Raw genomic sequence first — 13406 nt, forward strand, 5'->3', positions numbered from 1 at the left:
AAAATGTAATGTATATCAATAAATGGAAGCATACATGACAGATAACAAGAGTAATCTTATAAAAAAAAAATATAAGAAGGTAGAGAATGTAAAAATTATATTAGTTTGAACTAGAGGGGCACTCAGTAGAGCGCAGGCCCACGCCGCGGCAGCTTATTTCTCGACCTTGACTTTTGACCTTAACATGTATTAATTGGCGTAGATTTTTACACTCAAATATGAGCTAAGTTTGAAGTCTCTGTGACAACAATGTCTAAACATATGGCTGATTATGTGAATTGGACATTTTGCTTCAATTTGACCTTGACCTTCGACTTTGACCTCCCAAAATTTAATAATTTTCAGCTTTTTACATACAAGTTAATCCATACAAATTTCATTACGATTAAAATCGTGGCCAGGAAGCCGTTCACAAACAAACACACACACAAATAGAAGGAAAATGTAACTTTTTCTGACCTTGTTAGAGAAAGTAATAATGGTCAAACAAGTTAGGTCATCTGATGAAGCCTAAAAGATCTGTACGGAGATGCAAATACTGTATATGATAATACACTGTATCTATGATTGCACATAGAAATAATATTTGAGGCACATGAAATTAAAAATACTGATCATTGAAAATAAAATACTGTAATCGCCTTCAAACACAGTCAAATAACAAGCACACTAAGCAAGAATATCTTCTCCCCCCCCCTCTTCAAAATGAAGCATTAAGGAATGAGAAATTCAAGTTATCATCTCAAGTTACCTCAAAATCATGAGTGTTATCAACTACCTTTCTGCCTTTTCTTTAAAGTACCGTACATAAAGAAAATTGAAAGAACACTGAAAATTTAATAAAAGTAAAAGCATTGAATGCAAAGCAATGATAATAGGAAATGATAGAACAAATCAAAGATGTTATCTCAGGCTATTACAAAAATAAATTTGTAAGACAAAGCATTCACTGAATCTCAATTTATACGACCCTTTCAAAACTGGAGGCACCACCAGTAGCTACTGGGTAATGGCTGCCAGAGCCTCAATAATTCTTCACTGGCTGTTACCAGCTTTAGCGAGAATCTTACCCCTAAAGAACAAAGGTCTGTATTAGCGTAGGAACAAATTGGAAGTCTAACTTACTCTTACCTTTGTCAAAAATGTTAAAATCCATCTTACAATTCTCAGAAAACAAAATCCAAACTAGAGGAGCACTCAGTAGGGCGCAGACCTCTGCCGGGGAAGTTTATTGCTCAATCATTACCTTGACCTTCCAAAATTTAATAATTTCCAGCTTTTTACAAAACAGTTAATCCCTGCAAATTTTATTACTCTACGATTAAAATTGTGGCCAGGAAGCTGTTCACAAACAAACACACACATAAACAGGAGGTAAAACAACCTCCTTCCAACTTCGTTGGCGGAGGTAAAAAAAAAATGTTTTACAGTACTTACTTTCAATAGGCTTTGAACTTGGGTAAAGTTTTCCCCTCAAATTAGCATCCGTAAAATAAACGTCGGATATGTACTTCTCAATGCGTTCCAAGGTTGTTCGGCGATTCTTGTGAAAGCTTGCCGTTACAATGTCCGCCATGACTAAACCGAAATCTAGAAAAGGGAATAAACATAATTAGAAGACAAAAATGATTTCCTCGACACTGCACAGTGCTGTATTGTACACATACAAATGGTCCCTAACTTACAAACATTTAGAGATACAAACACAAATCCAACAAAAAATAAAAAAAAAATTAAGATAAAGAAATATTGGAATAAAACAATATCAAATAATTTGATACAGTCAGCAAAACAAAATTTGTAATAACCACAAATTGATTTCATATGAAACCCAACTATCTATTGCTTTTGTAGCTAGAAATCATAGGCATGGGATTCTGACTAGGCTTACCCTGAGCCAAAATGTTACAAAATTCACCTTACAAACATCTTTTGGAACCTATTAAGTGTGTAAGTTGAGAACCTTCTGTATCATGCTAAAAATGGTATTTTCTGGAAATTATATCTGTAATTGCCTTTGCTGCAGCTGGGTTCAACTTTTTTATGGCCAAGGTCAAGTCAAAATGTATGCCAAGAAAGGCTGTAACTAAGGTCAAGTCCAAATGTATGCCAAGCAAGGCTGTCACTAAGGTCAAGTCCAAATGTATGCCAAGCAAGGCTGTCACTAAGGTCAAGTCCATATGTATGCCAAGCAAGGATGTAACTAAGGTCAAGTCCATATGTATGCCAAGCAAAGGATGTAGGCTAACTAAGGTCATGTCTAAATATATGCCAAGCAAGAATGTAACTAAGGTCAAGTCTAAATATATGCCAAAAAAGGCAGTAACTAAGGTTAAGTCTAAATGTATGCCAAGCAAGGATGTAACTAAGGTCAAGTCCAAATGTATGCCAAGCAAGGCTGTAACTAAGGTCAATCCCATATGTATGCCAAGCAAGGATGTAACTAAGGTAAAGTCAAAATGTATTCCAAGCAAGGCTGTAACTAAGGTCAAGTCCAAATGTATGCCAAGCAAGGCTGTAACTAAGGTCAAGTCCAAATGTATGCCAAGCAAGGCTGTTATTAAGGTTAAATACAAATGTATGCCAAGCAAGGCTGTAACTAAGGTCAAGTCCAAATGTATGCCAAGCAAGGCTGTAACTAAGGTCAATTCTAAATATATGCCAAGAAAGGCTGTAACTAAGGTCAAGTCCAAATGTATGCCAAGCAAGGCTGTAACTAAGGTTAAGTTCAAATGTATGCCAAGCAAGGCTGTTACTAAGGTTAAATACAAATGTATGCCAAGCAAGGCTGTTACTAAGCTTAGATACAAATGTATGCCAAGCAAGGCTGTAACTAAGGTCAAGTCCAAATGTATGCCAAGCAAGGCTGTAACTAAAGTTAAGTCCAAATGTATGCCAAGCAAGGCTGTTACTAAGCTTAGATACAAATGTATGCCAAGCAAGGCTGTAACTAAAGTCAAGTCCAAATGTATGCCAAGCAAGGCTGTAACTAAGGTCAATTCTAAATATATGCCAAGAAAGGCTGTAACTAAGGTCAAGTCCAAATGTATGCCAAGCAAGGCTGTAACTAAGGTCAAGTCCAAATGTATGCCAAGCAAGGTTGTTACTAAGGTTAAATACAAATGTATGCCAAGCAAGGCTGGTACTAAGCTTAGATACAAATGTATGCCAAGCAAGGCTGCAACTAAGGTCAAGTCCAAATGTATGCCAAGCAAGGCTGTTACTAAGGATAAATACAAATGTATGCCAAGCAAGGCTGTTACTATGCTTAGATACAAATGTAAGCCAAGCAAGGCTGTAACTAAAGTCAAGTCCAAATGTATGCCAAGAAAGGCTGTAACTAAAGTCAAGTCCAAATGTATGCCAAGCAAGGCTGTTACTAAGCTTAGATACAAATGTATGCCAAGCAAGACTGTAACTAACGTCAAGTCCAAATGTATGCCAAGCAAGGCTGTAACTAAAGTTAAGTCCAAATGTATGCATAGCAAGGCTGTAACTAAAGTCAAGTCCAAATGTATGCCAAGAAAGGCTGTAACTAAAGTCAAGTCCAAATGTATGCCAAGAAAGGCTGTAACTAAAGTCAAGTCCAAATGTATGCCAAGAAAGGCTGTAACTAAAGTCAAGTCCAAATGTATGCCAAGCAAGGCTGTTACTAAGGTTAAATACAAATGTATGCCAAGCAAGGCTGTAACTAAGGTTAAGTCCATATGTATGCCAAGCAAGGCTGTAACTAAGGTCAATTCTAAATATATGCCAAGAAAGGCTGTAACTAAAGTCAAGTCCAAATGTATGCCAAGCAAGGCTGTAACTAAGGTGAAGTCCAAATGTATGCCAAGCAAGGCTGTTACTAAGGTTAAATACAAATGTATGCCAAGCAAGGCTGTTACTAAGGTTAAATACAAATGTATGCCAAGCAAGGCTGTAACTAAAGTTAAGTCCAAATGTATGCCAAGCAAGGCTGTAACTAAAGTCAAGTCCAAATGTATGCCAAGAAAGGCTGTAACTAAAGTCAAGTCCAAATGTATGCCAAGCAAGGCTGTTACTAAGCTTAGATACAAATGTATGCCAAGTAAGGCTGTAACTTAAGTTAAGTCCAAATGTATGCCAAGCAAGACTGTAACTAACATCAAGTCCAAATGTATGCCAAGCAAGGCTGTAACTAAAGTTAAGTCCAAATGTATGCCAAGCAAGGCTGTAACTAAAGTCAAGTCCAAATGTATGCCAAGAAAGGCTGTAACTAAAGTCAAGTCCAAATGTATGCCAAGCAAGGCTGTTACTAAGCTTAGATACAAATGTATGCCAAGCAAGGCTGTAACTAAAGTCAAGTCCAAATGTATGCCAAGAAAGACTGTAACTAAAGTCAAGTCCAAATGTATGCCAACAAAGGCTGTAACTAAAGTCAAGTCCAAATGTATGCCAAGCAAGGCTGTTACTAAGCTTAGATACAAATGTATGCCAAGCAAGGCTGTAACTAAAGTTAAGTCCAAATGTATGCCAAGCAAGACTGTAACTAACATCAAGTCCAAATGTATGCCAAGCAAGGCTGTAACTAAAGTTAAGTCCAAATGTATGCCAAGCAAGGCTGTAACTAAAGTCAAGTCCAAATGTATGCCAAGAAAGGCTGTAACTAAAGTCAAGTCCAAATGTATGCCAAGCAAGGCTGTTACTAAGCTTAGATACAAATGTATGCCGAGCAATGCTGTAACTAAAGTCAAGTCCAAATGTATGCCAAGAAAGACTGTAACTAAAGCCAAGTCCAAATGTATGCCAAGAAAGGCTGTAACTAAAGTCAAGTCCAAATGTATGCCAAGAAAGGCTGTAACTAAAGTCAAGTCCAAATGTATGCCAAGCAAGGCTGTTACTAAGGTTAAATACAAATGTATGCCAAGCAAGGCTGTAACTAAGGTCAAGTCCAAATGTATGCCAAGCAAGGCTGTAACTAAGGTCAATTCTAAATATATACCAAGAAAGGCTGTAACTAAGGTCAAGTCCAAATGTATGCCAAGCAAGGCTGTAACTAAGGTCAAGTCCAAATGTATGCCAAGCAAGGCTGTTACTAAGGTTAAATACAAATGTATGCCAAGCAAGGCTGTTACTAAGGTTAAATACAAATGTATGCCAAGCAAGGCTGTTACTAAGCTTAGATACAAATGTATGCCAAGCAAGGCTGTAACTAAAGTTAAGTCCAAATGTATGCCAAGCAAGGCTGTAACTAAAGTCAAGTCCAAATGTATGCCAAGAAAGGCTGTAACTAAAGTCAAGTCCAAATGTATGCCAAGAAAGGCTGTAACTAAAGTCAAGTCCAAATGTATGCCAAGAAAGGCTGTAACTAAAGTCAAGTCCAAATGTATGCCAAGCAAGGCTGTTACTAAGCTTAGATACAAATGTATGCCAAGCAAGGCTGTAACTAAGGTCAAGTCCAAATGTATGCCAAGCAAGGCTGTAACTAAAGTCAAGTCCAAATGTATGCCAAGAAAGGCTGTAACTAAAGTCAAGTCCAAATGTATGCCAAGAAAGGCTGTAACTAAAGTCAAGTCCAAATGTATGCCAAGAAAGGCTGTAACTAAAGTCAAGTCCAAATGTATGCCAAGCAAGGCTGTTACTAAGGTTAAATACAAATGTATGCCAAGCAAGGCTGTAACTAAGGTTAAGTCCATATGTATGCCAAGCAAGGCTGTAACTAAGGTCAATTCTAAATATATGCCAAGAAAGGCTGTAACTAAGGTCAAGTCCAAATGTATGCCAAGCAAGGCTGTAACTAAGGTGAAGTCCAAATGTATGCCAAGCAAGGCTGTTACTAAGGTTAAATACAAATGTATGCCAAGCAAGGCTGTTACTAAGGTTAAATACAAATGTATGCCAAGCAAGGCTGTAACTAAAGTTAAGTCCAAATGTATGCCAAGCAAGGCTGTAACTAAAGTCAAGTCCAAATGTATGCCAAGAAAGGCTGTAACTAAAGTCAAGTCCAAATGTATGCCAAGCAAGGCTGTTACTAAGCTTAGATACAAATGTATGCCAAGCAAGGCTGTAACTAAAGTTAAGTCCAAATGTATGCCAAGCAAGACTGTAACTAACATCAAGTCCAAATGTATGCCAAGCAAGGCTGTAACTAAAGTTAAGTCCAAATGTATGCCAAGCAAGGCTGTAACTAAAGTCAAGTCCAAATGTATGCCAAGAAAGGCTGTAACTAAAGTCAAGTCCAAACGTATGCCAAGCAAGGCTGTTACTAAGCTTAGATACAAATGTATGCCAAGCAAGGCTGTAACTAAAGTCAAGTCCAAATGTATGCCAAGAAAGACTGTAACTAAAGCCAAGTCCAAATGTATGCCAAGAAAGGCTGTAACTAAAGTCAAGTCCAAATGTATGCCAAGAAAGGCTGTAACTAAAGTCAAGTCCAAATGTATGCCAAGCAAGGCTGTTACTAAGGTTAAATACAAATGTATGCCAAGCAAGGCTGTAACTAAGGTCAAGTCCAAATGTATGCCAAGCAAGGCTGTAACTAAGGTCAATTCTAAATATATACCAAGAAAGGCTGTAACTAAGGTCAAGTCCAAATGTATGCCAAGCAAGGCTGTAACTAAGGTCAAGTCCAAATGTATGCCAAGCAAGGCTGTTACTAAGGTTAAATACAAATGTATGCCAAGCAAGGCTGTTACTAAGGTTAAATACAAATGTATGCCAAGCAAGGCTGTTACTAAGCTTAGATACAAATGTATGCCAAGCAAGGCTGTAACTAAAGTTAAGTCCAAATGTATGCCAAGCAAGGCTGTAACTAAAGTCAAGTCCAAATGTATGCCAAGCAAGGCTGTAACTAAAGTCAAGTCCAAATGTATGCCAAGAAAGGCTGTAACTAAAGTCAAGTCCAAATGTATGCCAAGAAAGGCTGTAACTAAAGTCAAGTCCAAATGTATGCAAAGCAAGGCTGTTACTAAGCTTAGATACAAATATATGCCAAGCAAGGCTGTAACTAAGGTCAAGTCCAAATGTATGCCAAGAAAGGCTGTAACTAAGGTCAATTCTAAATATATGCCAAGCAAGGCTGTAACTAAGGTTAAGTCCAAATGTATTCCAAGCAAGGCTGTTACTAAGGTTAAATACAAATGTATGCCAAGCAAGGCTGTTACTAAGGTTAAATACAAATGTATGCCAAGCAAGGCTGTTACTAAGGTTAAATACAAATGTATGCCAAGCAAGGCTGTTACTAAGCTTAGATACAAATGTATGCCAAGCAAGGCTGTAACTAAAGTTAAGTCCAAATATATGCCAAGCAAGGCTGTAACTAAGGTCAAGTCCAAATGTATGCCAAGCAAGGCTGTAACTAAGGTCAATTCTAAATATATGCCAAGAAAGGCTGTAACTAAGGTCAAGTCCAAATGTATGCCAAGCAAGGGTGTAACTAAGGTCAAGTCCAAATGTATGCCAAGCAAGGCTGTAACTAAAGTCAAGTCCAAATGTATGCCAAGCAAGGCTGTAACTAAGGTCAAGTCCAAATGTATGCCAAGCAAGGCTGTAACTAAAGTCAAGTCCAAATGTATGCCAAGCAAGGCTGCTATTAAGCTTAGATACAAATGTATGCCAAGCAAGACTGTAACTAACGTCAAGTCCAAATGTATGCCAAGCAAGGCTGTAACTAAAGTTAAGTCCAAATGTATGCCAAGCAAGACTGTAACTAAAGTCAAGTCCAAATGTATGCCAAGAAAGGCTGTAACTAAAGTCAAGTCCAAATGTATGCCAAGAAAGGCTGTAACTAAAGTCAAGTCCTAATGTATGCCAAGCAAGGCTGTTACTAAGGTTAAATACAAATGTATGCCAAGCAAGGCTGTAACTAAGGTCAATTCCAAATGTATGCCAAGCAAGGCTGTAACTAAAGTCAAGTCCAAATGTATGCCAAGAAAGGCTGTAACTAAAGTCAAGTCCAAATGTATGCCAAGAAAGGCTGTAACTAAAGTCAAGTCCAAATGTATGCCAAGAAAGGCTGTAACTAAAGTCAAGTCCAAATGTATGCCAAGCAAGGCTGTAACTAAGGTCAAGTCCAAATGTATGCCAAGAAAGGCTGTAACTAAAGTCAAGTCCAAATGTATGCCAAGCAAGGCTGTAACTAAGGTCAAGTCCAAATGTATGCCAAGAAAGGCTGTAACTAAAGTCAAGTCCAAATGTATGCCAAGAAAGGCTGTAACTAAAGTCAAGTCCAAATGTATGCCAAGCAAGGCTGTAACTAAAGTCAAGTCCAAATGTATGCCAAGAAAGGCTGTAACTAAAGTCAAGTCCAAATGTATGCCAAGAAAGGCTGTAACTAAAGTCAAGTCCAAATGTATGCCAAGCAAGGCTGTAACTAAGGTCAAGTCCAAATGTATGCCAAGAAAGGCTGTAACTAAAGTCAAGTCCAAATGTATGCCAAGAAAGGCTGTAACTAAAGTCAAGTCCAAATGTATGCCAAGAAAGGCTGTAACTAAAGTCAAGTCCAAATGTATGCCAAGCAAGGCTGTTACTAAAGTCAAGTCCAAATGTATGCCAAGCAAGGCTGTTACTAAGCTTAGATACAAATGTATGCCAAGCAAGGCTGTAACTAAAGTCTAAATATATGCCAAAAAAGGCTGTAACTAAGGTCAAGACCAAGCCAACTTCCCATCATCCAAGACCTGATTTTGACTGTTTGAGTTGAAAGCAAAAATATATTGTAATACCACAAAACTTAAGTACTGTACATGACAATATAATTCATAATCAACAAAGCTGTAGATTTTTATACACCAAGATAATTGTAAGTTGGTCTTAATACTAACAAACATTTATCAAATTCAGAAAAAAATATCTATCAAATAAAAAGCATTACTATATAGATGACTTTAGTATTCAGCATAATTACACTTCACAAAATTGATAAGCTAAAAATACTAAATTTTTTCACATTCCTGTAACAGATAGAAACATAAGTCATGAGAAATTGAACCTTTTCACATTGTTTACTGCCAAGTGTTAGCAGTTTGCAATCATTAACAATTAGGTGACCTAAATATATATGCACACGTAACTACCACAGGCTGGCCTCAGCCAACATATCCAAGGCCTAGTCTTCTGATGTGGATAAAAAAAAAAAAAAACAGACCAGCTTCGAGATCTGAAATTATTTTTAATGAGCTCTTTGTATCATAAAAAATGTATGGTTAAATAGGTTTAAAGGATTTGATATATAAGAATACCGTACATCAAAGGCCATTACTTTAGAATGTGTTTGTTACTACTCGACATCACAATTCAACTGACTAAAATGAAAGCAGTTCTGATCAGTTTGGATCAGAATTATTCCCATAAGCACCAGATTCCCAACAGGGTGTCTACTAATTAAATATACATAACAGTAAGGAATATCATATGAGGTTGCAGCTCGAATTTAAGTTTTCAAACCTTGACAGGCCGACATAACCATTCGAAGTTTAAAGCATTTTAAACTGAACTTCATGAACACCTTGCAAATAAAATACTAAGTTTGGTAAATCTCTAACAATGGGCCGGCATTAGTACTGAAAATACGGTACCTGTCTCTCATAATACTAACTAACCACACATATGACGCCATGTGGTAATACAGTAGAATGGTACTTTTGGGAAGGTGATGGGGACTTGTTGTACACGCCCTAGTATAAGCACGTTTGGGATCTTTTCTGTCCTTTATCTCACGTAATCCCAACCCAACATTATAAATTAAAACATCCTAAATTTAGGTAAAATTTCAAGGATATTTTCAAACGTCAGCCATTCTTAACGAAATCCTTTTTGATTACAGTATTCAATGGCTATCATGTATATAGGGAGCGTCTACAAGAAGTTCAGGGTGTACGTATGATGACAGGCTATGACTTTTAGTCCAAGAGCCCCCGCTCGGAGACAAGCTCTGGGCAATCTGACGCTAACAAACGAATACAGCAGTCTAAGGGGGATTGCTAGAAGGCGTTAGCCCCCATCAGGTAAGTAGATAAGGAAATGGATTGTAGGTTAGGTTAAGAGGGGAAGTTTAGGCTCGGTGGTGTCCTATACACCTATTCCTGTCTGTCGCCACACAAAGAATCCTGAAGTTCCATCTATTTAGGAAATTAATGATGTTTTTACATTTTTATAATACAATATTCCAGTATTACCATGAGTAGCATAAGCTATGTATTTTAAAAAAAGATAAAGCAATTTATTCATACATGACCATACGTAAGTAGTGGGTTACACTACTTTTTTTCCAACTTTTTCCTCTCATTTAGTTGTTTGCCAAAATCTGTCTTTCCTTGTTCTATTCCCCCCTAACCCATAATAATCACACACCATGAATAACATAAGCTATGCATTACTTTTAAAAAATTCAGAAAAATTATTCATACCTGATCATTAATAACTGGTGGATTATACTCAATAGTTTTTCCTTTTTTTTTTTCTTTTAATTCGAATTTGCCTGATGATATGATCCAATGGTGTCCTACGTGACATTCCCCTGTTTGCTTGGAAATTTCTATTAGCAAGAATGGACCGTTTTGACCTGATTTGCTATATTCAAGACACAAAAGAAACTTAATGCTATATGTATACACTGTCATACCAAGAAACAGAGAAAGACGTTTGGAGGCCTTATGAATGACAGGTGGCCGCTGTCAGCTGATCATTGTTATGAATTCTTCTTCTTAATTGTTTGGTGCTTACCAGTGGACATATTGTGGACTTGACACTAAAAAGGTAGACGACCTCGTATATTTCTTACTTTTACGTTAGGCCTCGGCTAAGAGAGAAGAGAAATAAGAGAATTTCTACTGTCATATGAAGAGGAAAACTAGAAAATAATGCAGAAGAGAATCAAAGATAAGAAAAAAAGTTAAGGAGGCGACGATGAAAAAACTAATCCCTCACTACCTTCATTTTATAAATTTCCCGGTACTGTAGACTCTGCGGGTGGGGAGGTATGATTCATTATATAATTATATTACTGGAAATAAAACCGAGTTGTTGTAAGTTATCATATAAAATTGTATGTATATTTGGACACCTTGCTCCGAAATGCAACCCGTATTTACTTTAATTCTCGTCGAGTAACCAAAAAGATAATATAGGAGGAGATGACTGAAGTGGAACTGTTTAATTCTGGTCCATTTTACTTCGATTTCTGTTTCCAAAGGAATCTAAGTTGGCCAGGGCACCAACCACCAGTTAGGATACTACCGCTAGAGAGTGTGGGGTCCTTTGACTGGCCAGACAGTACTACATTGGATCCTTCTCTCTGGTTACGGTTCATTTTCCCTTTGCATAACCACATACACCGAATAGTCTGGCTTATTCTTTACATAGTCTTCTCTGTCCTCATACACATGACAACACTGAGATTACCAAACAATTCTTCTTCACCCAAGGGATTACTGCACTGTAATTGCTATGGCCACTTTCCTCTTGGTAAGGGTAGATGAGATTCTTTAGCTATGGTAAGCAGGTCTTCTAGGAGAAGGACACTAAAAAATCAAACCACTGTTCTCTAGTCTTGGGTAGTGCCATAGCCCCTGTACCATCTTCCACTGTCTTGGGTTAGAGTTCTCTTACTTGAGTGTACACTCTGGGCACTATATTCGATCTCATTTCTCTTCCTCTTGGTTTGTTAAAGTTTTTATAGTTTATAAAGGAAATGTTCATCTTAATGTTACTGTTTTTGAAATATTTTATTTTTCCTTTGTTTCCTTTCCTCACTGAGCTACGTTGCCTGTTGGAGCCCCTGGGCTAATAGCATTCTGCTTTTCCAATTAGGGATGTAGCTTAGCAATTAATAATAATAATAATAAAAATAATGGGTCACAAAAAAGTGGTTTGCACCACAAATGGTCAAAGATGCATTAAAAACAAATTAACTAAATGAAACTATATAGTTTCAATATGTGCCAATAAATTAAAAATATACTATTTCCCAATGTGTGGTTAACACTTAAGTGGCCTGGGATACCATCTTCTTGATGTACATGAAAGTATCTCAAAATAGCGCACCAATAAATAATTACATTATATTCAGGGCAGTCCCTTTAGGTATGTTCAATAAAAGTATCTTAGAATAGCGCACCAATAAATAATTACATTATATTCAGGGCAGTTCCTTGAGGTATGTTCAATAAAAGTATCTTAAAATAGCGCACCAATAAATAATTACATTATGTTCAGGGCAGTTCCTTAAGGTAGGGTCAATCTTTCACCAACAATCTTAACTTTACGTTTCTTGATTTGACCTAATCTACGATTCCATGACATTGCAACATCATTGTATATTTTTTTTAAAAAAAGTTAATTAACACCACGTTTAATAATAAACACTATGTTAATAATGATAAAAGAAATGACTGCAAACACTCATGAGTTGATTACATACACGACTTTCATACCATAAAGCCAATTATAGCTAATGCAAAATTTGATAATTTGTTTTATCTTAACAATAAATCTCTTATCTATAAAGTTAAAGATATGGCAATACTATATTCGCTTAACAAGGACAACGTACCTCACAACAGCGCTATTGGACGAGACTGCCTTCGTAAGCGAAGCGTCGCTTTCAAAACTTACCCTAGCAACAATAAGCGTCGTTACTCGCTCGTTACGTAACGACAGCCGCAGGCCTCGAGAGTCGTAGACACCAGTTATATAACACACCTGTTGCCGGAACGCCCTTTTGGTTACCTAAATATCACTCACTTCTCGATAATGACAACTGGGGATTTTCAATCACTGGGCATCCTCCATCTCGTACGAACTATAAGCGGTGATTCCGTAGGTCAAAATTGGGAGTCCATGGTTGAAAACAATGGAAGAAAGGTCATCCGCTTGCCCTCTAAAAGCGATTTCAAACCGGTGCATTCACAGGCGCTAAAGACACCCGGCCGCGTTCAGCATCCTTTGCAGCGGGACAAAAAACTGACTTTAGACTCAGTCAAGAGTTTAAGATAGTAAATAGATTATCCAGGCATCAATGGACAGACTAATTATCCAATTAATTATAAAATAAAATTTTTACGCATGATACAATTTTGTTGTATAAAAATCAAGCAGAGTTTTAAGGGGAAAAAATATAGTCAGCTGGTGCGTTCAGTAACTCATAGCTTGCATTGGGGAAATGTATAAGCTGCAGCTAGAGACAAAGACCGTGGGAGAAGGCGATCGTTGCAAACACATATGTACGCACACACACGCACATACACTTACACTAACGCACACATGTATATACACATCAACAAGCAACACACTATCACGCTAACAAAGACGAAGCATACAAACATACACATACACACACGCGCATAGTTCCTTCATAAAATAAAAAGCAAGTGTTTTACAATGTATATATATATATATATATATATATATATATATATATATATATATATATATATATATATATATAT

At 37.1% G+C, this 13406-nt stretch overlaps 2 protein-coding genes across 7 annotated transcripts in view; one reads left to right on the top strand and one right to left on the bottom strand.

Moving 5' to 3' along the window:
* LOC137621632 (alpha-mannosidase 2C1-like) overlaps positions 1-13406 on the bottom strand; it is a 67862-nt gene that overhangs the window by 51327 nt on the left and 3129 nt on the right. Inside the window, exons 1-2 of one of the 6 annotated variants that reach the window (XM_068352098.1) lie at positions 12703-12855; positions 1438-1590 (exon numbers count right to left, since the gene is read on the bottom strand). In XM_068352098.1, the coding sequence (XP_068208199.1) occupies positions 1438-1576 (139 nt within the window). In that variant the 5' untranslated portion in view covers positions 1577-1590; positions 12703-12855. Of the gene's footprint in view, positions 1-1437; positions 1591-10367; positions 10513-10582; positions 10663-12511; positions 12856-13406 lie in introns of those variants that run through there. The other 5 variants (XM_068352095.1, XM_068352099.1, XM_068352097.1 and 2 more) reach the window with 5 other exon arrangements.
* Positions 2044-4086, top strand: LOC137621841 (uncharacterized). Its single transcript, XM_068352349.1, has 2 exons — positions 2044-3570; positions 3685-4086. The coding sequence occupies exons 1-2, from the start codon at positions 2044-2046 to the stop codon at positions 4084-4086; spliced, it is 1929 nt and encodes a 642-aa protein (XP_068208450.1).

This window comes from Palaemon carinicauda, chromosome 28 (assembly GCF_036898095.1).
Source record: "Palaemon carinicauda isolate YSFRI2023 chromosome 28, ASM3689809v2, whole genome shotgun sequence".
Taxonomy (NCBI): domain Eukaryota; kingdom Metazoa; phylum Arthropoda; class Malacostraca; order Decapoda; family Palaemonidae; genus Palaemon; species Palaemon carinicauda.

What these genes read in the sequence shown, in the direction of transcription:
- LOC137621841 (XM_068352349.1), top strand. Translation starts at nt 2,044, where the DNA reads ATGGCCAAGGTCAAGTCAAAATGTATGCCAAGAAAGGCTGTAACTAAG. An exon ending in AATGTATGCCAAGAAAGGCT is followed by an intron (nt 3,571 to 3,684) that starts GTAACTAAAGTC and finishes ATGCCAAGCAAG; the next exon opens with GCTGTAACTAAGGTTAAGTC.